This window comes from Chironomus tepperi, unplaced genomic scaffold, assembly GCF_022539635.2.
Source record: "Chironomus tepperi strain 1889 unplaced genomic scaffold, CSIRO-AGI_Ctep_v1 contig_445, whole genome shotgun sequence".
Taxonomy (NCBI): domain Eukaryota; kingdom Metazoa; phylum Arthropoda; class Insecta; order Diptera; family Chironomidae; genus Chironomus; species Chironomus tepperi.
The window spans coordinates 7,759,710-7,783,860 of record NW_027226567.1 but is presented as its reverse complement, the minus strand read 5'-3'; the positions used below and the strand labels follow the sequence as shown (position 1 = coordinate 7,783,860).

General features: G+C 29.4%; 1 protein-coding gene across 7 annotated transcripts in view; it reads left to right on the top strand.

Moving 5' to 3' along the window:
• Positions 1-882: 882 nt before the first annotated feature.
• The window catches only part of Ih (hyperpolarization activated cyclic nucleotide gated potassium channel Ih), a 100,900-nt gene continuing 77,631 nt past the window's right edge, over positions 883-24,151 (top strand). For all 7 annotated transcript variants that reach the window (XM_070650584.1, XM_070650581.1, XM_070650583.1 and 4 more), the window contains exons 1-4: positions 883-1,285; positions 15,832-15,971; positions 16,215-16,787; positions 18,059-18,719. In XM_070650584.1, the coding sequence (XP_070506685.1) occupies positions 1,212-1,285; positions 15,832-15,971; positions 16,215-16,787; positions 18,059-18,719 (1,448 nt within the window). In that variant the 5' untranslated portion in view covers positions 883-1,211. The remainder of the gene's footprint in view (positions 1,286-15,831; positions 15,972-16,214; positions 16,788-18,058; positions 18,720-24,151) is intronic.

Genomic DNA, 24,151 nt, shown 5'->3' with positions numbered 1-24,151 from the left:
AAATATTTAAATTGAATTTCAAAATGCAAAAAAAGCTTGTATGAATTTCTAAGCGTATTTTTATGAGTGCATTGTGTTGAAATTTCTCTGATTTTGTTTTTTTTATGCTAGGCTGCAATAATATTGAAAGCTCAGATTAAAATATTGGGTTTATATTTTCATAAATAGTTATAGAAAATATTCTGAAAAAACAAGGAGCTTTTGAGCCTTCCAATAATGCTTTTGATGATAAATTTAAGATTTGCATGAGTTTACAATCCTTTAAATTGTGAGTTTGTCTGAGATAATAAATGAAGCTTTAACATTCTTTGTAGTCTATTTAGTATGAAAAATAGAAGAATTGGCAAGAGTTTTCCTTTAAATCTCAAGAATTCCTTGCTTCACAGCAAGAATCACTTCTCAAAATATTCCTTGAAAAATTCCCTGACCTTAAACCAATGTTAAAATCACATTAATTTCTCATAAAAAAGCAAAGGGATTTCCCCATTCCATTTTAATGACCCCCAAATTACAATTCATAATCCTTACTAATCCTCATTCTCCGAAAAGTTAATCATTTTAAATTATAGTTGATATTGGATACATAAAATTTAGTGATATTAAATAGCACAAAAAGACAATAAGAGAAATTACACCCTTGGCAAAATTAAAAGCATCCCATTAAAACAGATTTGCTATACTCTCAAAAAATTAACTCTTATAACAGCTTATTTTAATACACATCAACTCATAAAATTTTATATTTTCATTTCTATCTCAACAAAACAACAAGTGTATAGTGTCCTTTTACTAAATACATTACATTCTATATTATTTGACAAATAAGCAACAGAATAAACACATAAAAAAATAAAAAAAAAAATCTTCATGAACAATGAAGCGAATGTTGAAAGGAAAAAAATGAAGCAAAAAAGTCATCATGTATCACTTTGTAAAAATCTTTATGTAATAATTGATATGTATCAGCAATTAGACGCAGCATAAGTGTATAAAGCAAATAATAAAAAAAAAAGGAATTTAACAAACAGTTCATTAAGAAGCAAATAATATAAATATAATCGCATAAATTAAGGGCAAAATTACATAAAATTACCGAGCAGCGCATTAAGAAAGGATAAAAATAACAGCAAAATAGCATAAATAATAATAACAACAAAGCATCATCAAGCAGTGGATTTATATTATTGTTACTATAATTTCTATTTTCTAAAATGCCTTTTAAAAATTTTCACCAAAGAAGAGTTTCTGGACCAGGTGCATATTGTAACGCTTATCTTCAAAATAGGTAAGGACTTTTTATTCTCAATCTTTTTATTCCTTTATTTTTGTCTTCTTATTGTTTATTTCCTTTTCTTTCTTTCTTATTATATCTTTTATTCGATCATTTATTTCACTCCATGGCAGAGTTGGTTTATGAATAGCTCTGAACAGGTGCGCAGCCAAACAGTGGGCTCAAAGAATTTAATTTGAAGTTTTTCAAGATTTTAAAAATTAAATAGGGTTTGACTAAGAACCGTATGCTTGCATTTCGTGTATTTTAGATGCGCATACCCACAATTTTAGGCTGTTCTAGGCTGCAACCCTGAGTTTTTTGTGTGCAGGCCTACAATTTTGAAATATTGAAAATTTTGAAATTAAGTTTGAAAAAAGCTCGAGCTCCTCAAATAAGCTCCCTCCCCCTCCCTGAGTACGCCTATCAAGTCACTTAATCAGATCTAGTCATTTGAAATCCCTAGGGCTTTGTTACATAAGACATACAAGATACTAAATAACCCTAAATGTCCCTAAACCAACCACCAACTCTGCCATTCGAGAAAAGAACAGAACGAAAGTAAAGAAAAGGAAAGAACAGAAGAAAACTTTCTTTGTCGATGCCTTTCCTCTTTTTATTTCATTTTCTTGTGCTTTTAAGTAGTTGAATAAATATTTGTTCCACAAGACTTGCTGTATATATATTTTCTTACATGTATATATGTGGGTGTATATTTGTACATATTTCTCGTCCCATTTCTCTTTTATATTATTTTTGTTTTACTTTATATTTCCACCCTCACGGAATTTAAGAAAAAGTGAATATACCCCCATTGTGTTGCTCACGAGCCTTATGGCTCGAAAGTGCCTTAAACACACATAAATTCGTAGCTATTCATTGGGACATTTTTAAGGCAATTATTTTCGCATTTTTTACGGCTATAAATTTAATTTTATAGAATTTTTTTTTTCTTTTATTTGCTTCTTATTTTCTTTGTTTACGCATGTAAAATGGATATTGTCTCAATAATTTTCTGCCTATATACTGTTATGTTTATTATAAATACATATCCATAATTATGTTGTATGTTTTAATGTCTTAGGGGGATGGTACTCTTGAGTTATGATGATTTTTAAGGCAAAAAAGCAATCATCATTCATAAAAAAGCTTAAGAATAAGAAGTTCTATCCCCTAACCATGACATTCAATCGTAAATAAAATTGAGGAAAAAACAAAACAGAAAAAAAAAGAAATTTTTTGGCATCAAGATTCATTGACGATAATCATTATGTCATCAAAATTACGTCATATTAGGAACAGAGAAAAAGTGCAAATACAAAATAAACATGCATAAATAGCTCATACTAATTGATTTATAATAGCTACCACCCTCATATTCACAATCTTCTTGTTCACATCTTTCAGTTCTCAAGTATCACAACATGACATTTAACATTGAAGGATGTTTTTTGCTTATATTATAGGGGTTTCAATCCCGGGATCCCGCATCCCGGGATCCCGGGATCCCGGACGTTTTTCCGGTCCCGCAATCCCGGGATTGGTGAAGCTTCAATCCCGGGATTACGGGATTGAGAATTCATTTCATATTGATACAAAAACTTTAACTTTGAAGTCTTAAATTTTAAAAAAATTAAAAATAACACGTTTAAAAATCATGTAGTATGTCACTTCATAACTGATTTAATAATTTCAACCATAATTTTAGAAGTTGTAGATTGAAAATTTCTTTAAATATTCATATTAAATTATTAATATTTTGAAATACCAGAAATTAAATATATTTGCATTAAATTTCTTAAAATTTTGTTAAAGCAAAACTAAAGATTCCAAAAGCTTAACCAAATTCATTTTAACGACTATTATAACTAAAAATTTTGGTAGTGATTGTGATCACAATGTTGTTTATGCTTTCTTGCTATCGGGATTTCCCGGAGAATCCCGAAAAATCCCGTAATCTCGAAAATTCTAATCCCCATCCCGAAAATCTATCGAGATCGGGATTTTGAGAAATTCTTCGCGTAAACTTGTCGTTTACTAGTACTTTTACCACATTTTTGTTTGCTTGAAATTGTTCATTGAGCCCTAAAATTTCTAATAAAACATTTAGTATTACATTTGTACTGGAATTTGACCAGAAACGTGTTATTTTTCTTCATTTATCAATATGAAAAGAATACTTTTTTTCATTATCCAATCCCGGGATTGATCCCGGGATCCCGGGATCAGTTTTTCAAATCCCGTAATCCCGGGATTGAGATTTTGTCCCGGGATTGAAATCCCTACTTATATACGTATATTATATATTCAGAAAAAAAATAAGGCCGATAATTATTCAATAATTTCTATCAATGATGATGATGATGATGATTATGCTGGCAGTAGATGGGCTTGCTGGGAAAAGTTTTTAGCTTAAGACTTTTAATCCTTTCTTTACTTTTATAAGTAGACTTTAGTCGATGAAAGCCCAGGCAATGGAAAAAGCTCATCAAGGTAAATTCTTATTGCCTGGGTGAATCAGTGACAAAATATGCTTTCCTGACGCTATTTTGATTTAACCATTATGACGTCACATGTCAGTCGGGTTAAATATTTTTGAAAATTATGTCCATCGAAAGCCTTCCGAACATAACTGCCATTCAAATCCATCTTAAAACAATTTTTCAAAAACATTTGATCTTTCATTTATAATTTATGTGTTTTGGTGTATGTGTGGGTGTTGAGCTTCATCTTGTTATGTAAATCCTGACATTATGGCATAATCGAAAGGGCGTTAAAGGCCTTTTTGGCATTTAAAATGAAATTAAGGAGAAAATGAGAATTTTTTCCTGATATTTACGATGATTTTTTTATCCTGGTGTGAAAACAATTAATTTCAATTTAAATGACTTAAATATCGACCTTTATAGTAGGTTAAAATATTATACAATAATTGAATTTATTAAATATATTTTTTTGAGATGAGGATGAAATATTTCATACGAGAGCTGAGAATGACGTAATATTTAACAAAATATTCTATTCTCTCTCGCTAGTTTAATTGCCTATACAATTTCCAGACAAACTGTATAAAGAAGCTTGTGAATTTAAACATCTGTAGGTGTCTGCCTCTTTCGTGTCAAAGGCAATGATGTTTGCAAAATTTTAAGTGAATAAAATTAATTAATTAATGAAGAAAATTATTGTAATATTATCATTATGTGCACATGTCTGTTTATAATGAAGATTATTGAGTGATATTATTAATGTTATCATGACATGTCAATTAAAAATTAAAAACCTGTAAAAGCACTTAATAATATTATTTAAAAATGAATGGTTTGAAGTCACATTATAAGTTGTGTTGTTTGACACTTGTTAGGGTCCATTAACCTGATATCATGTGATTATACTACAATTATTTACCAGGCAAGAATGAGTGACTAATCTGTCCGAAAATTCCAATGTGTCATAAACTCATTGATTCAGTGTTCTGTCAATAAGTTTTATATATTTCGAAAATATTTAGGGATACAGAAAGTCAACCCTCATGAGAATATTAATGTTATTTTGAGGTCACATTGGCAATATTTTTGGTCAAAGCGGATCAAATTGAATTATTAGAATGAAAATCGATGAATGTTGCGAAAGAATTCACAGTTATTTTTATAAGTAGGATTTATTTGCAACTTTATCAGATTAGGAGTTGTTCTTAAATGACAGTTGTTAAGAATTTTGAATTTTAATCTTAATTTTCAATATTTTCAAGACATTTCCAACAATTTCGACCTTTTGAGCTTTATCTTTTCAAAACCAAACGCATCTGTAACTGATGAACGACCCCATTGGTAAATTTTGAAAATTTAGATGCGTAACAAAGGATTTTCTCCTATTTACAGTCATAAATTCCGATACCTTGCAACTATTCAAATTTTATCTAATCTTTAAATATAAAGAAATCAAATAGAAGAAAAAAGTTTATCTAGATTCTTATAAGAAATACTAATGGAGTGTCGCCATTAAAAATGATAAACGATTATCAAAGGTATACTTCCTCCCCAATGAGCTGTATACTTTTTTCATTTAAAACTTTACTTAAGGAGCTCTTTAGCAAGACAAATCATTTGCAAACAGCAGACTTATGAAAATTTTAGTCCAATATTAGTCAATTAATGGTGAAAATTGGAATTAAAACTACTTAAATTGAATTTGTTTAGACAAACACAAAAAAAAACTTTTTTGTTTTCTTTTGGAATCAACAAGACTTAACAACAAAGCACACTAAATTCTGCCAAGGCGACATGAAAATGAAGCGGAAAAAAATTCTATATACAAAAAAAAAATTATTTTCTTCCCTATCGCATAACAAAATAATAGCAAACAATATCATTTTCTTCGCACATCTGAACGCCCATATCTGTCGCAATCTTATACAAAATATATCAATAATTTATATACAAAAAATATATATATTTATTCTTCCTCATAAATTGCAGAAAGGAGTAATAAAAAATATATGAATGACAAATTTTATTTGCGCAATTGAATCATATCGCTTCGTATTTTCCTGATTTGCATGCACAAAAAGAAGGAAAAAAAAAAGATTTTTATGAAAAGCAGGCAAGATGAGGACAAAAAAAAACTGTTTGTTAAGAGCTTAATTTATGCTTATATACAATAAGTAGGGAAGATTCACTTGAATAAAAACAGGATATAAACGCATGTCCATGATTGCAATTTTCATTGATATTCATATGACACAGATGTGGCCGGAAAAGTTAGTCTGGATTCTGGAATAGTAATCAGTAAATCCACAAATAAAAAAATATATAAAGAATAAAGATTCATGAGACAAAATCAAAATAAAAACCACATTTTATCTAAAATACCAGTAAAAGAGCTCAAAAGCTTACTGCACATAGTAATTGAATATATTATCAGGAAAATTGTCAATTAAAAAAGCTTTTTATATGAGATAAAAATGCAAAACCAATTGGAAGAGAGCATATTGAGATTTCCTGCTCTTTTGTTTCACACATTTATAGTTGTTGGTGTTTAGTACTAATTATAATTCAATCTCGTGATCGAGTGCCCTTTTCTCACTCTCATTTCATAAAATTTTCATACTGTATATATAAATTTCTTTTTCTCATACATAAAACAACGCTCAATTTCGCTTTTTATTGACATATCTGAAAATTGATTTATAAACTGCGTTTTACGTTCGTCCTATTTCCCTCTCCGCTCATTTTGCAACTGTTTGTTGTTGTTATGATATTAAAAAATTTATATGTAATTGAGCAAGCGAAGCAATCTGCAATCACAAATGAGTGTGGATGATGTTTTAAGGGCAAGTCGAGATATATATCTAAATGAATGCATAATTATAATGTGCACCAGCGGTATATCGTGGGTATACAGTGTATAATGTCATTAAGCCAATGTGTACTCGATTGTGTACATACATATGTCGGTTTATGTGTGTTGAATTAAAGTGGAGAAGAGAATATATTTCTGGGAATGTCAATTGTATCCGTAATAGCGTAAGGTAGACAGACTGGGCTATTAAAAGTTTGTAATTTAACTAATATTTCCAATATGTGATGAATCGAAATAGGAAGTAACAATAAAGGTAGTCTAATGTTTTATAACTGTGTATAAGCGAAAGTAGTTTCATTAACTCCCAATGGTGGCGGAGAGAAAATTTTAGGGCCTTATACTTAGAACTAAGGGCCTTATACTTAGAACAAACGTAGAACTCAAGTACTAATTTTATAGAACAAAATATTTGAATTTTTAAAAACCGTTTTTTAATTAAATGAAAATATTAAATTAATGCTGTTTTTCCAATTGTAATAGTTGCAATCGAAATTCACACTGTTTATTTAGTCGTCACTGTCGTAAAATTCATAAAAGATATGAATTTGTCTCACTAAATAACTGAATTTATTTATCTTCAAAATAACGGTCAAAAATATTTTAAAATCAAAAATTTTTGATGTAAATTTGTAACAAGTTTCTTTTCAAAAAATTATTTTTTGTAACGTTGACTTTTCTATCCGCCACCATTGGATTAACTCCATATTTGATCGATTGCAGGACAGATGAGCTAATAAATTATAATGTCACATGGCTTGCGCCTTTCGCACCCTCTAACAATGACCTTTCCATCCATTTAAATCCACACTATATGCATACATAAGTATGTGTATAAAAGTCACATATATATGTGTCCGCAAATTAGATTACAAATGCGCTACATTAATTTTCATGTGAAATGATGATGACCATTAGGGCACCGTCTCACTAACCCCGCAAATTCATTTAATAAATGAACATAATGGACACCAAACTAATATTTCAATTCAAACTAGCAATGAATTTATGGCTATACATTTGTAATTAAATGATTAAACAAGCAAATTTTTGTGCCCTTCATCTTACACTCATTTTCTTGTCACTTATTCTGGCAATTCCTCTTTTTATACTGTCACTTGATTGAAATAAATTGATGATCATTTCAATGTTCACGATTTCTGTCATCGTTGTTTTTCACTTTAAATAAAATACATACATTTTTTTTGTGTATGAACGGATATACAAATGTACATGCAAACAAACTTGAAATTTCAAATGTCTTACTATGTACCGAATTTTTGTACATTTATTTCTATTATTGAGACAACAATATAACCGATATACATTTTTTTTGTGCTGTCGCTATCAAACGAGCAACAATCTCGTTCTGTTTTTTGGTTAGACAAACCCGACAGCTTCATATGTAACTCAATTTGCTACCTAGAGCACAAAAATACAAGTTTGCAGCTCCTTAGTGATTAAACCGCATTTTTTAAAGCTTACACATTTTACTGACTTATTTTCAACACCCGATTGATTATTTTAACAATTAATGTTGAGCATTCATGTCACACTTTTTCCATCTATTGATGCTAAAACATGTCAGCATTCACCCGAACAAAGCTAATACATGAAAACATCTGTACCACAAAAACATGCCCCAGAAAAAAGAAGCTATAATAATATACAATCGTTTGAGCATGGTAGCTTCCCACCCGAAAGTACATCATGTACATTGCCTCATTCATCACCATTCATTGATGGACCCAGATGAATTCATTTTATCATCATCATCATCATTTTTATTTTCTTGTAAAGAAAAGAACAGAAGTTTTATCCAAGAGTTCATTTATATTTTGGTCTTTTTTTCATAAGCCCAGTGATGAGATCCTGCCTTACTAATGAATTTTTTGAATTACTTAATTTCATAATACGTTAAAAAAATCTACGATAATTTATTGATAAGTTGATATTGATCATAAGTAAATTGAGCGATAAATTTTTATTTATTTTCATGTTTTTTCTATTTATATCCCTGCTATATGCTTAGCTTGCTTAAAGTACCTATTGCCTGTCAAAAGAATTATTAGGCGAGAAATTTTCCAAAAGAAGGGAGGAGAAATTTCTCAATAACAGCAACAATAATAACGTCGATAATGGTCAATTTGTTAATAAATATTTTCATTCAATGTGACTTAGTCACAAAAGCTAGAAGTATGACCAATCGATTTTCAGTTTTATTTGTTATAAATTGGATAATCATAGTAGAATGGAATGTATATATTTTTTTTTTCTATATACAAAGTCGAATGACTTTTTTATGACTGAATATAGAAATTCTTTGGCATTTTGATGACGAAAAGTTTTGAGATTTGAGGAATTTTTTTTTGAATCTGGAAAGTGTTTTTATGAGAAAATGACAAGGGTAATAATCGTTTAAGTATTTATGAGACGTAATAACGGTCATTCACTTTAAATGTTTAGAATTTGAGGATCTGGAGACGTCTCGTATCCCAAAAATCTATTTAAAAAATTTAGGAATCTTTAAAGGACTTCTTTAAAGTTGTTAAAGCTTTTAAATCAATTTGTTCACCTTTAAGGACCGTTCGTTTGTTATGTAACGCAAAAAATCGATTTTTGGCCTTCCATCCCTTCTCTTAAGTTACAAAATCTCAACCCTACCCTTCTCCCATAAGACGTTACGTAATAAGTGAATAACCCCTTTTAAATTAATTTAAAAAATGTCTTACTTTTCAATTCCATTCCAACATCCTTCTGAGAAATAAAATTACTTAAACATTAGTTTCAAAAAAAAAAAATAGCCATACTTTTCTTTCATATTACTCACAGACCACCCCATTTACGCACCCCATTAACTATCTAAACTTTCTTGCTGGGTCAGATGACAGAGTAAAAGAAAAAAAATAAAATAAATGGATTGCATAAACCAACATGGTTCCAGAGCATTCAAATGTTACGATTAATTTTAAGCCTCGCGTCTATCCTTTTGAGGCCGTTCAATTGAAAATACATGCATCCGTACATACATCTTATTTCCTCACAAATTGTCTGAATTTCAAATGTTTTACTTTTTTTTATTTCGGAAGGTGGAACTCATTTCACACTGGGGAATAAACGATGTTGTTGAATGAGTTAAAAAAAGTTACAACTGTTTTTTGTGTTTGAAAGAAACAATTTTTCAAAAATAAAAAATAAAAAAGCGAAAAGAGATTCTGAGACTTTAACGAGTTGTTTAGTACTTGAAAAGAGCGGTGTAGAAAAGTGGTAATAAATGAAGATAAATTAATGTAGAAAAAGGGGTTTTACATGCACATGTACATGTAAGCTCATATGATGATGACGACGATGATGAATACGTTTAAACATGGTAAAGCTGCAAGAAAGCTAGTGTAAATTGACAGGTGGAATTTGTTTCGAGGAAGCATTTTACTTGATTATGCTGTCTGCGGGAGGATTTGGAGGTTCAACTTAGCAGATCATTAGTGATTTGGAGTCGTATGACGATCAGTTAACAAATTTACATAGTTGAGCTCAAATTATATGTAAAGTAATTCAACGGTTACATAAAATTTACAATTTTGCAAAATGGCTGACTTCTTTCACTAGGGAAGTAAATTTATTGATTTACAGCACGACGTAACCAAATCCAAAAGCTAAAAACTGCAGCTACAAAGCACAATAATTATTTCTAAAATCACAGACACCATATCTGAATATATCAGCATTATATACCATCCAGTCAACCTATTGAAACAGTAAACTTCCTTACATAAATATAAAAAAAAATGCACTGAAGAAGCAAAAATAATTTCATGCAAAGTCAAGCAAAGCATATTTCCATAAATAAATTTCTGGACGATTGCATGAGAATGCAATGATGTTAGATAGAAAAAAACGGAGCATATACCTATCCATAATATAAATATGAGAAAACACTGCTCGATGTTTGGTGCCAACAAAATGTTTTTCCTTCCCAACAGAACAAAAAAAAAAGAATTGATTTTAATCGTTTAGTTTTAATGTCCACGGGTCTCTCTGTGACTCATGAATGACATGAAATTTATGCAAAGTACACGAAATGGAGAAAGACGACCGTAGGACGTAAGCCAACGATAAAAGAAACGAAAAAAAAAAAAAAAAATTCTCTCGGCTCTTTTTCCTGACCGTATCATAACCATCGATGTCACAGAAAATGACAATTTTCGGAATATGATAAATGAAACTAGGTTAAACATTTTCTATCTCCTTCTTCTGTCTTTGTTTGTTATTTTTTTTTTTGCGCCACCGATGTTACTGCTTTTGCTTTTATATTAAGTCTAAAAGAATTTTTTTTGTTCTCGCTATTTCGTGGGGAGTGAGAGCTTCTCTTGAGAGAAAAAAATTAAATAGAATAAATGCGGACAATTTTTTCGTCGTGCCCAAATTTTTATTGAGACTAACTTAATTTAAAAATAAGAGAAAGGAAGTCAATTTGTGAACTGAAATTGCTTTAAAAAACGTGTGGATTAGGTTAAATTTGAAAATCAAATCACAATTTTCTTAAAAATTCATTTCATTTTTGGCAAATCAAGTCAATTTAATTTTGAACACATCCTTAACTGACATGATCATTTGACTACTTTAGCATAATCTCTATCATGTCCAAGCTGCAGATTCGTTTCTTCTTAAACTCATTTCTGAGAATGTGAAAAAAAAAGATTCTGTATCGAAACTGATGAGAAAACCCATTTCATGACTTTTTTTCGGAGAGCAAAATGTCAGCATTTGTCATCATATGACAGTGTTATTAGGATCCCAAAAATAACTTTTAGTTACATTTTTTTCTATTATGAAGTTGTCAATACATTCAAACTAATTCTAGAAGTTCAAGATGATGCAAAAGGTCTTTATTTTGTATATTTTGTTTCTTTTCTTGAAGGTTATGTGGAGAGCAATAATGTGTTTGTTGCATCATGTTTTGTTTGAGTTGAATAATAAGTGGACGTGGGAGTATTTTGATTTCTTTTTCGTTTTTTTCTTGATTTTTGTACATTTTATATTGGTTTTCAATGGAAAAATGTCACGAAAATTAAGAATATTTTCAAAAAATTCTGAAAATTCATTAAACATTTCAAACACGATGGAACAAATTCAAAAAATTAAGAAAAATCGAAAAATTTCTGTAAAAACTTAAAAATCATTTGATATTTCAAAATTGAATGAAACAAAGACAAAATTATTTTTAGACTATTAACCTTTGACATCAACCAAACAACAATTTTTATTAAAATAACTCAATTAATATTGATGAATAATCAAAAATTAAAATATTTGAAATGCCAAATGCAAAAATTTCAACTCTAAAAATACCGCAACATAATTATTAATTTTTCATACGAAAAAACATCTAAACTTCATAAAAAATTTAAAAGTTCACTCAAAGCTCAAAAATACATTTATCAATACACGCTCCATCCTTCAGCAATAAAAGTGTTTTATTAATAACCAATCTTTTTTAGTCACCGAATAAATTGCGTTTTAGTCATGCTCCAAAAAAGAACTTAATTACCTTCCTTTTTTTGGCGATCTTGATGTCAAAAAATCATTTTTTTTCTGTTACTCTTCTTCCTCAACTTTTTTTCTACGTGTGACGTATTCACGACACCCTTAATATTCCCCTCCCCCATTTCTGTACATTAATGACTGAATGAAAGGTATGAGTGAGTCTACATATTTTTTTTCCCCGTTCATGCATGTGTATAGACGTTTATTTTAGTTTAGTTAACCATGTTATATGTAGTTGTTAGTATAGATATAGACGTTTGTATATCCATTTTAATGACAAGGGAGATAGCGAAAAAAAAAAAAATCTCTATCATGATATATCATGACTGCCTTCATACCATCATTGAATCGAGAATGGAACGAAAAAAAAAGAAAGCAAAGTGAAAAACGAGAAAGTAAGTGAGTGAGAGAGACAGAGAGAAAGGAAGAATACGTAATGCCAAAATGTATATACCATACTTATATAAGAACATCATTGTCGTAATAAGGAACAGAAACGGTGAAAAAAAAAGAAAGAAATATTTTCAGAATAATAATTTGGTGACAGCGATATTTCAAATCGAATGGCACGTAAAAATGGAAAATAAGCATAGACGTAAGAATGCAAATGATGATGATGTAAAAACAATGTCCGAAAAATTCCTTAAAGGTGGCATTCCTGTTGTATGTATTGATAAAGACGAAAAAACTATTTTCATCGCCCACAACAGGCATAAAATCGGGGTTGGAACAAATTTATGTGCTTTGACTTATTGAGATTATTCGTAAAAATAGCTTGAAGAACAGCTGTTGACAGCTACTGACAAGTATACCGACAGTTAGTACGCAAATCCTATAAGCTATTAAGAAAACATTCATCTAGAGTGAATTTTCTAGCCCTCAACTGGATTATTCGATTCTCAGATTCGATAAGCTGTTGACAGCGGAACTTAGCCAACCCTGCATGAAATACACAGCAAGCATTCATTTGCCGACAAATCGAAAATAGTAAAATAAAATAGAATAGAAATGTACAAATACAGTAAAGGACAAGAAGCTAAAGAGAAAGAGAAAGCTATTTTAGGAATTTATGTGGCTGATGATTTTTTGTTTTTTTACTGGCAAAAAACAACATAGAAAAAAATTGTAGGAAAGCAGGCTGTGCATGTTAAAAGCTAAAGTCACCTGATATCAAATAAAATAACTAGACTATTTCGTGGTGTTCGCTGCATTTGTGTTGGTGCAATTAATATGTCAATGTGTATCATACACAAATGTGAAGTGAAGTAAAGTTTTTACATTGTTACAAATACATTCGCACATTATGAAACTTTCATTCTTAAAATTTATTTCTATCCATGTAAAAAAAAGCTCTTTTGCTCTTTTCTCTCTCTTGCCAGCTTTCTACACACACTCACTCTCTTTCACTCTCATCGATCTCTCATTAATTTTCATTTCCTATCTCTCTTTCTCATTATCAAGTTTGGAAAATTCTTTTGCATGTGTTTGAACTTTCCAATCAGAGAAAAAAACTGGAGCTTTTCATATTCTTTCTTGCATGTCACAGTTGCACCCTATGAAAGATTCCTTGCCTCACCTTGATTACCTGTATACCATTTTTGTTTTTCATAAATATTATTCATGTTATGTTTTTCTCCACATGAACATTTTTTTAATTGGAAAATTTTATGGTTATTTTTTTTTAGCAGAGCTTTACAGAAAAAGCTAATGGTTAGTGGAGTTAGCTTAGTGGAATTAGTTTTTAAGAAGAAAATTCAGTAAATTTTTATTATCTTTTAAAAGTTCTGAAAAGAGAAAAAAACTTGCAGCTTTTGCTTTCTTCATAATTTATATTATTGGTTTTAAATTCATTGTTAAGGATCTGTGTATTAAATGATAGAACTAATTTACTGCTTTTATCATTTTCTTGTTATTTATGCTTTGTGAAGTAACTGTTTATCAAATTTTACCAGGATGAAATTTCTGTTCTACCTTACATCTCTGAAACTAACAAAATGATAAATAAAACATGTTCATGACAAAACTTTTATTGACCTTAACAAACTAACCAAGAAGTTATGATGAGATACCAGAATTAAATTCATTCATTCATGAACCTAATAATATTTTCGAAATCAAAATGTTAAAACAATATTACATAGTTATAAGCTAAAATATTTAATATGGAATCAATAAAAAAAAAAAACCTAGGTTCACTTTAAGTCAGGATCAATATTTTTATATTTCATGAAATTCATCTCTGCTGTTCCTTTATTGATTAGAAAAAAAAATTAAAAGCTCAACAGTTTCTTGTGAATTTTTTCATAATTTATTGAGATATTAAACAATTTAAATTTTTGCATAAATACTAAAAAAGTTTCAAGGGCTGAAGTCACAAGGGTTTTTGTGGAAAACTCAAAAATATAGTTCACAATCTTCCTGAAAACAATCAGCGTATTAGCACAATTAGTTCAGCTTTTATCTCATTTATGATATTGAATGACCTTGCATTTCATTTTCAACGACTAAGGTCATAAGAATATTCTCATTGTCTCATTTTTATTAATTTTTCATAAATCTGTTCAATTTCAAAATTTGTTAAAAAATTAGGAGAATCTTTCTTAGAGAATTCAGTCCTATTTAGGGACGTCGCAAATCATAATCAAAAGCTGCAATCTTGAAAAGTTCCCAGATTAATTTTATCATCGACAAATTCAGCGATAATGAAGAAAATTCATCTAAATTCAACAGCTATAAATCAAAAATAGAAAAACTAGAGAATCTGAAAAAACAAATGATCCACTCACATATTTGATTACCTACTTACCGAAAAAAAAAAACAAAAAATAAGTAGCGAATGTGAAATTTAATTAACCTTCCTCAGTAACTTCCTCCACTATTTATCTTTTTTATTCGTAAAGAAATTAATTATATAAATGTTTACATTTACTCTATAATTACCTCATCGCTGTGTGCTCGATATTTCAAGCAGGAATTTCGTGCATTCTCATTCTCATATTTTTTTATAATTTTTTATGTTTGCTTTCCCAATTTCATTCATACATTCACTTCCATTTCCATAAATTCTCTCACAATTTTTCCAATTCATCCTCCAAATTCATTCCATTGTCTCTCATTCTCTCTTAGAATTTATTTTTTGTTAGTTGTTGTTAATATTTGTAGATTATTCCAGTCTGAAAGGAGAACTGCTGTTTTTTTTATGTATAAATGTTTACAATGTTCATTCTGTTATATCATTTATTTTTCCTTTACATTAAAAGTTAGATGAATATCAGAAAAAGTTGTGTGTAGTAACAGTCAGAAAAATTGCTTGACATACCTGACCAAAAAATATTTAGTGTTAATTAAAAATTTACTTTATTTTTTTGTGAACAAGAATAATTTAAAAAAAAAAAATTAAGGATTATCAACACAAAATTTTTCTCTTTTTTTCTTTTCAAAAAAATTCGGAAAATTCAACTTTCGAAAAAAAAAAATTAAAAAAAAAAAATTAATGTTAAAATCGTTGTCCCGGCTTCGCGGTTGGCAAAAAAAAATAATAAAAAACATTAAAATCACCCTGCACACTCCAATTCCAACTTGGTGAATGTTCGACTCATTCGGAATAAAAACGAATCTACGTATATACATGTGTACATCTACAATACAACACACGACAGCCAGGAGAATTCTGAATTTTTACACTTGAATCAAAATCAATTGCATCAGTCTTCGGTGAACGTTGGCTACAGTAACATTGCTTATAATCCCGACTCTACGCGAAGTGGTGAAAGTGAAGAAGGACGGAGTTCTGATAAAGGTTTTTAATATTAAAAAAATTTTAGTAAATTTTTAAAATTTTTTTTTTGGGTTTGTCCTTAAAAAAAATCGTAGTGAATTTTTTGTTGAAATTTTGTGACCATCGATCCCTTGAACAAAATTTTAGTTCTTTTAAAAAAAATTGTGTTTAGAAAAATTCTGAAGAATTTTCTTTTTTGTTAATTTCTTCTGCCTCCCCAAAAAAAATCGTATAATTTAAAAAATCAAAAAAAAAAAATATCAGATAAACGTGCAAGTTCATCCAGTCATAGCCATCACAACAGTCAGCATCAGCATCAACGTGGTGGTGGCGGATCATCAAATGGTACAGAAAGTAATAGACATGCAAGAAATAAATCATCATCAGTTAATAACTGTTATCTAAGTGGAAATTCAAACGGTCATCAACAGCAGACGCAATATCAGCAACAGAAACCGCTCTCAATTAGTGCGAATAATTTCAGTCCTGCCTCAAATAGTTTTAGTGATAATAGTAAAAGTTTATATAAGTCGTCATCGCATAATATAAATACAGGAGGAAATTGTGATAAAAATTATCAGCAGCAACAGCAACAGCATCAACAGTTATATGCAAATAGCAGTAAAAATGGTAATTCAGCATCATATTTGAGTCAATCAACGCCATCAACGCATTTTGACTTTGATCATATGTTTAATGATCCGAATGATATACAAAATTCAAGTGGTAATAATAATTTAAATAAAAATCAAAGCTATAATACAACAGCTAGCGGGAGTAGCAGATCATCGCGTAGCTATCAAACAAATCAGCCAGTCAATAGTGATCAGTTTCAAGGTTCGAAATAAAATTATTAATCATTAACTTATAATGATGATAGCTATACTTTTATCTTCGCCATAAGACCGCCAAAAAAAAATGTTTTTTCTTCTTTGATTTTTTATTATTATTATTTTTCTGGTTTTTAAAAACTCTTCGATCCCCACTCGATCCATTGAAAAAAAAAATTTTTGATATTTTTCCCACAGATATCAGAAGAAATATTTTTGTTATAGTCACTTGATATATAAAGTGTATTCAGCGCATTTTCTGACTCATTAAAATTGGAGTAAAATTATGAATCCTTGAATTAAGGTTAATTCTAGTGAAATCAGATGTGTTAAAGTTTTTTCTCAATAAATGATGATGAGTTTGTTAAATGCTTGTAAATATTTTTGAAAACCTGCGAAAAAATAAAATAAAAAGACTCAATGTGTGAAGAATGTGAACCTGAATATTTTCCAAGAAATTGATTTTTAAGAATTTTAACGTCTGGAGTCTCAAAAATTTGAAGAATTGTGAGTTATGGATTTAAATTTGACTTATGAGTTCGATGATTCTTTAAAACAATTTAAGATAGTCATTGTCTAAGCAATTAATTAATTGAATATTTTACAACATTCCTAACTCTCCCACAATCAACTAAAAAATCTAAACAAAAGAAAGCAAATTAATTTTTTTTGTTAGAAAGCTAATACAAAGCAGATAAAAACAGCATGAAATTAAGATAAATTGACAGATTTAGTCCGAACGAAAATACAAGCAAAAATTAATTTTAATGAACAGCAGACAGAAATAAGTGATCAGACAGACGAAATATAGACACCAGATCAATTTAATATCAGAAAATGCGCTGAAATCGTGGAAAAGATTTAATTTAATTTTTATGACTTGCTTTTAAGCATATACTGTAACTGTTTTCCACTCATCTTCAAAATAATTATTTTCTTCTTCTATCTTCTTTCTGTCTATTTTTATTTTTCTTTTCTTCCTTTTTCTTTAAAAAAATCTCTTTTCTTAAAAAATTTCACTTCTTTTTTATATTTATGTATTTTCTGTATATTCTATCTTAATGATCCTATTTACCTGACCTTAACTGCCTCATTTCTCAATTGGATATACAAAAAAAAATAATAATACTTCTTAACTCATCATTTCAATTGGGAAATGTAATAATGTCTGAATATTGATATTGAGTTTAGGCTCATTTCAATCATTACATGGCGTCGATTATCATAATTTATTACCAAATTATCAAAATGGCTCATCAATTCAATTGCAATCAGCAGCACATTCATCACCAGCATCAGCCGTGCATCATTATCAACAGCAGCAACAGCAATATAGACAGCAACTAAATTCAGTAACCTCAAGCGATTCGATAAGTGGTAATAGTGTCGTTGCCGGTGGTAGCGGTAATACGCGATCGCGTGTGAATAGTGACTCAAATAGCAAATATAATACAAATAGTTCAAATAGTGCAAAAAGTAGTAATGGTAAAAATTATAGTAATAATAATAATAATAATCCTCCATTAAGTAGCGAGAAAAAATGTGCAAATGCAAATGGTGCTAATCAAAATAGTAGTTCAGTGAATTCTAATCGAAATGTAAGCAATAATCTTAATAGTGTAAATCCAAATTCAAGTAGTAATAATAATTTGTCATATAATAATAATAATAACAATAATAATTCAAACAATTCGAATAACAATAATCATTTACGACAGAGACATATTATTGAATTGAATCGTCAAGTATCGGAATTGAATAATAAAAATATTGAGTTTAATCGACAATTAAGTGCGCCAACTGAAAATCAAAACAGCTGTAATTCAGTGTATAATCTCTATTCAAATCATATTCTGAATAACCAATATCACAGTGGTTCACCTAATACAAATAGTTTAAATCGCACAAAAAAGAAACGTAGTTTTAAATTGAATGGACGGTGAGTAGACAAAATTTTAAAATCTGATGTTTGTTCATGTTGCCATGTTGAAGCAGGGATGATCCTTAAAAAATAGTTGTGCAAATAATTGAAATTCCAATTTGAACTATTGGATATTGGTATGAACATAACATGTTTTTCATGATTTAACTAGATATAGAATTCAATCTCATTGGATAAACATCATTGAAAAAATTAACATTTCTACAGGATTCAATGCTGTTTATAAGATATTTTGGAATGTCTTCTCAAAGAAACTCGGACGTCATGGTATCCCCATGAATATTTTGCAATTTATTTGCTTGTGTGACAATTCCTGACGTTTTTATGCAGCACAACATCACAGCACAAAATAAGCTTTACAGGAAATTTGCAGATTTTTTTGCACGTTTAAAAACTTAAACTATAACTCATTTTGCTTTCATAAAAAAAAACTCTAGACGACGCAGTTCCATCCGGATGAGCTAGATTTCAAGTTTGTCTTTCATTTTTCCTTTTTTTTTCATTCTCATTTTTTATTGTTCCTTCAAAAATCAAATCAAGTGGAAAACGAAAGCATTTTTTTTTCTTCTGTTGTTCTTTATATCTTCTTCGTCGCCAAACTAACTCATGATAAACACAGAGGACACAAAAAAAAACCTAATAATAAAAATAGAAGTTATTGTCACATGGGGACAAAAATTCAATTTATTTTTACTTTGTGAAATGGCAAAATTTCACATAAACTAAGTGGGAGACAATTTTGAAGGCTTCTGCCATCGAACTAATAAATGAAAATCGAAATGTGAAACCGATTCATAGTTCTGTGTGCAAAAAATATCAATAAAGATTGTGGATGAACGTTTTGGGCTAGAGGACATCATTGATGGTGAAAAACATCATTTTTAACCCAACAAATTGTATAGAATAATATAATAGTTCTGATAAAAACATCTAAATTCTAATCAAACAACAAAAGATAAAACTACAGTAGAAAATCTCTTTAAATATTAATTTTAAGTGAATGATATTTATTCCCACAACCAATCCAACCTAAACATTAATTTTCAAATTTCACAACAGATTCATGTATAATCCATAAAAAATTCATTGAATAGTATGGTGTAAGATAGAAAATATGTTTAAGGTGGGGGTTGATATTGAAGTTCAAAATAAATTATTCAAATTCAGATTGGAATTTATTAGTTCATTTAGGGGTAAAGAAAAGCAAAAGTTTATAAAAATATTTATAGGTGAAAAAAAAAGTTCGACACTCAAATTGCTTATCGGTATAAAAATAAATATTTTTTTCCCATCCTTATTTTTACCAATTCAATTTGTTAAAATTTCTCCTGACATAAATTGATGGGGTATTCCAACACTAAATTAATTTATCACATGAAAAAAAAGAGAAAAGTTACAAATTGCTAAAATTTTTGTTAAAAAGGTGAAACAAACAAGAGCAAAACGTTAAAAAAAAGTAAAAGTTTAGATGGAGGAAATAATATTCATAATATGGCAGACCTTTTTTCAGTCCGTTTAGTAGTTTGAGAAAAAAGAATCTATTTATAAAAAGTGACCAAAGAAAACTTCTGGGACTTGCCTTAGTCCATTTTCATTCAATTTTCGTTTTTTTGCTGTTTGTTTTTCAATTTGATTGAAAAATGAATGATGTTGGCTGTATCAAAGTTAGGGAGATTTTTAGATATTTAATTCACACTCTTGGTGTTTTGGGCGGCATTTTTATGAATGTTGAGACATTTAACAATCAGAGCTTGATGTTTATTTGGATTTTATATGGAAAATTCGACTCTAATCAATTTAACTCCGAATAAAATTCAAGTAGACTTCGAACTTTGCTAAAAAATCAGAGGATTTTGTATGCAAAAATCGATTTGAGTCGTCTCGACTCCTTTCAAAATTCAAATAGACTTCGGGATCTGTTAAAAACTTTGTAAAATTAAAAATTCCAACTTTTGACCATGACTACTTGAAGATTTAAAAGTTACTCTAAAACTCAATTGAATAATCCAAAACAATTATTAAAAATGCTGGTTTAAGCCTTTTCTACTCGATATTTACCCCAAGGAACTTTTCAAAGAGCCCCTTAAATAATAATAAATTCACAATTTTTAATAAAATATTATAAAACACACAACTTTCAAAAACCCTCATACAAAAAATATAAAAAGTACAAATTCATTTTTTTCTCTCTTTCCTCGAACGAACACCTTGACTTTATTTTTTTTCCGACATGGCAAAGGAAAAAAATTGAAATAGTAGAAAGGTTTGGCACATAATAATATGAAGAAGTAACAAAAATCAGTTTCAATTTCGTGGTTCAGGTAGAAAATGTTAAAATAATAAGAAAAACTTCCAAAAGGGAGAGGAGAAAAAAAAAAATGAAATTTTTCCTTTCCGCTTCCATTTTTTTCCCTCAAATCAAATTTGACGTCATATCTATGACTAAAAGCTGCACAGAAAAGAGAAAGCATTTTTATGAAGAAGAATGAAAGGTGAGAGGGAAAAAGGATGGCAAGATACCTTGTAAATTTCATGGATTAAACTATCACATGCTACATGTTACACATATACATCAACTTTTTTGCAATGATATGAAATTAGATGTGATCGATTTTTTGTGTTTTTTTTTTTGTGCTCATCTCGACCATTTGGGGGATGAAAAAAAAAAAGAAATCTTGCCACTTTTATTTCTCCATTTGATTCTCAACATGCCTGCTGCTGTTGCTAAATCAACTATTTTTACAGCGTAATAAAAAATACATTGGATAAACAATGATGTTCAATTATGAACAGTTTCTCTATCTTTTTCTCACTATTTGTACTTATACGTAACTATAGATTTTTTCTCTTGTTTTTATATCAATGAAAAACAATTTTTATTTGTGCTTCTTATTTATTTATTCATTTTTATGGAATTTTAATATTCATCGTTAGTAATCATGTATGCAGTCAAGGGAATGAATTAATCAGGGGATTTAATTGTGTAATAGAACAGCTTTCATGAGCAAAATTAATGTGTATGTAGTGAAGCAAATATTATAAATTTTATAGTTAAACACGAGTGGATTATGTGATGATATGATGTGCATTTATGGTATATAGAAGAAATGGACATTTTTATGAGATAGAAGAGTCCTTGATGAGCATCAATTTATGCTTTAAATCGTGGCATACTTACTTTGAGATTATTACTTCCATTAGAGTTAAAGGAAGAAGTTTTAATGGACTCTTTAATGGATAAGATGGTGACTGTTAAGTGGTCAAAAATTGGGTCTGGTTGTTTTATTTTTTACATTGGTGGTGACTTTTGAATTTCTAATTTAATTACTTACTTCGATGATCGTACGGACCAACTGTGATCAATGACCTACCTCAGATGTCGCCTAAAACAGGTTCTATCGCTGGCTCACGCCTGATCTACTCGCTAAACACATCCTAATTAATTAGTCATATCTTGCTCACAAAAGAATCTAATAATGTGATAAAAACGTGTCGCATACACAAGCAAGTTTACTCATTTATCTGAAGAATCTCCAACAATTTTCTTCATACTCATCTTTTAAGTTCCACCTGTACTGATCATGAAAGATACGACATTTAATGATGAATTTAAAATCTAGGTCATTTAAAAAAATAATTTATATTCTCACATTGTATGTTCACGTCATTTGCACTTCATTTTGCTATGAGTTATTAAGAATGTAGACTTTTAAAAGAGCTTTAAGAAAAAATTTTAAATGTTCAACAAAGTTTTTTATTCAGAACCTGTTAGGAGATGTAAACCTGGACAGAAGAGATATTTTTCTTCTTTATTTTGATTTTATTTTCATGCTCAGTGAATTTTTTTTCCATCATTTTTATTCATATATTCATCTTGTGTAAAAGGATTTTCATTTTAATCATCTCTGACAGATATGTGCAATATACGTATTATTTTTCATGAAAAATGAAAATATGTTCCGAAAAAATATTATAATGACTATTTTTAGAAACAAAACAAAAGAAAAAAAAAGTTTTCTATTTTTCATATTTCATATTCCTTTTATTTTTTTGAGTATCAAAACCAGAAGATGTGTAGCCAGTGAATGGAAAACAGAAGCTCTTTTATTAATTAGTAGTTGCTGAGTTCCAGCAGCAACAATAATAAAAAAATATATTTTCTGTTCCTTTTGTTTTATCATTAATCTTTATTACAATCTCCACTTCGTTTCCACTCTCGCGCTCATTCTCGTCATTATTCACATAGTGGTCGTTTAGGGCCCTTGAGAAGATTGCTTTTTAGATTTTCTGGACTGGTCAAACTTTTGGATTTTTTTAAAATTGTGTTTTGACTTCCAAAAAATGTAAATTAATTCAGAGCCGTGTATAATAATCTTGGGAATGTGCTGGTTACCACATGATCTTCACAAAGCACTTCCTACAAACTCAAATCAGTAGTTACAGACACCCAAAGTCGAATCTTGATTATTCCTGATTTTCATATCACTCAGTCTATTTTAAACTATAAAAAAACATAAAAATATTCAATTCAACAAGTACATCCAAACATCCCACTCAAAACCATTCTAAGGGTGTTCCATCTTCATCTTCATCTTAAATATCATGTTGTGAGACCAGAAAAAATAAATTTGAATGCTTTCCTCATTTAACAAGCTCAATTCATCTGAGGTTGATATTTATTTGAATGAAGACGCGATCAAGCGAATGTTAAATGCTGAAGGGTGTCGTTTGGTAGTTAATAATAATGGTTTGAAATGGAAGCAGAAAAAAAATCACACTTTTCAATTGTACTCAATAAAGATTGCGAGATGACATACCGTCTCAACATTGACTAATGCTGCAGTAATGATTATGTATTACGTCAAGTGGATAGAAAATTGTTCTTGAGAATCTTTTTTTTTCTTCCATCCTCTCTTTATTCATAGCTCCTAGCGTAGTAAAACTAATAATGCGAGATGTTTTGATTTGTTGTCGTTCCCAATCATTTGAAATGTGAATGGAGCGTGTTCGCAATACTTCAATATTTTATATTTTTCTTTTGAACAGAGCATATCGTTTTGTTGAGAAATGGCATTTTAAATTGGTGTGTAGGTAGATGCTTAGGTCGATCTGTTATCACTTCAATGTACTCATCTGTTGATGATGAATCTGAATGTTACACATGTGTAGAAAATCGAAGAGGAATTTGAAATATTTGAACTAACTATTATCAGAAGCATGTCCTGAGCAAATTCGGTACCACTTTAAAAATATGTTTAATATAATCTCGGATAATGCTACAATAATAAGTATCAATGAACCCAAAATCATCATAAACATCTTAACTAAGCACTAGAAAATATCAAGCTACATATCATCCGATATGCTCATTTCTCATACTCTACAGTAATTCAAGATAATCACATTTTCCTACAATTTGAGCTGATTAA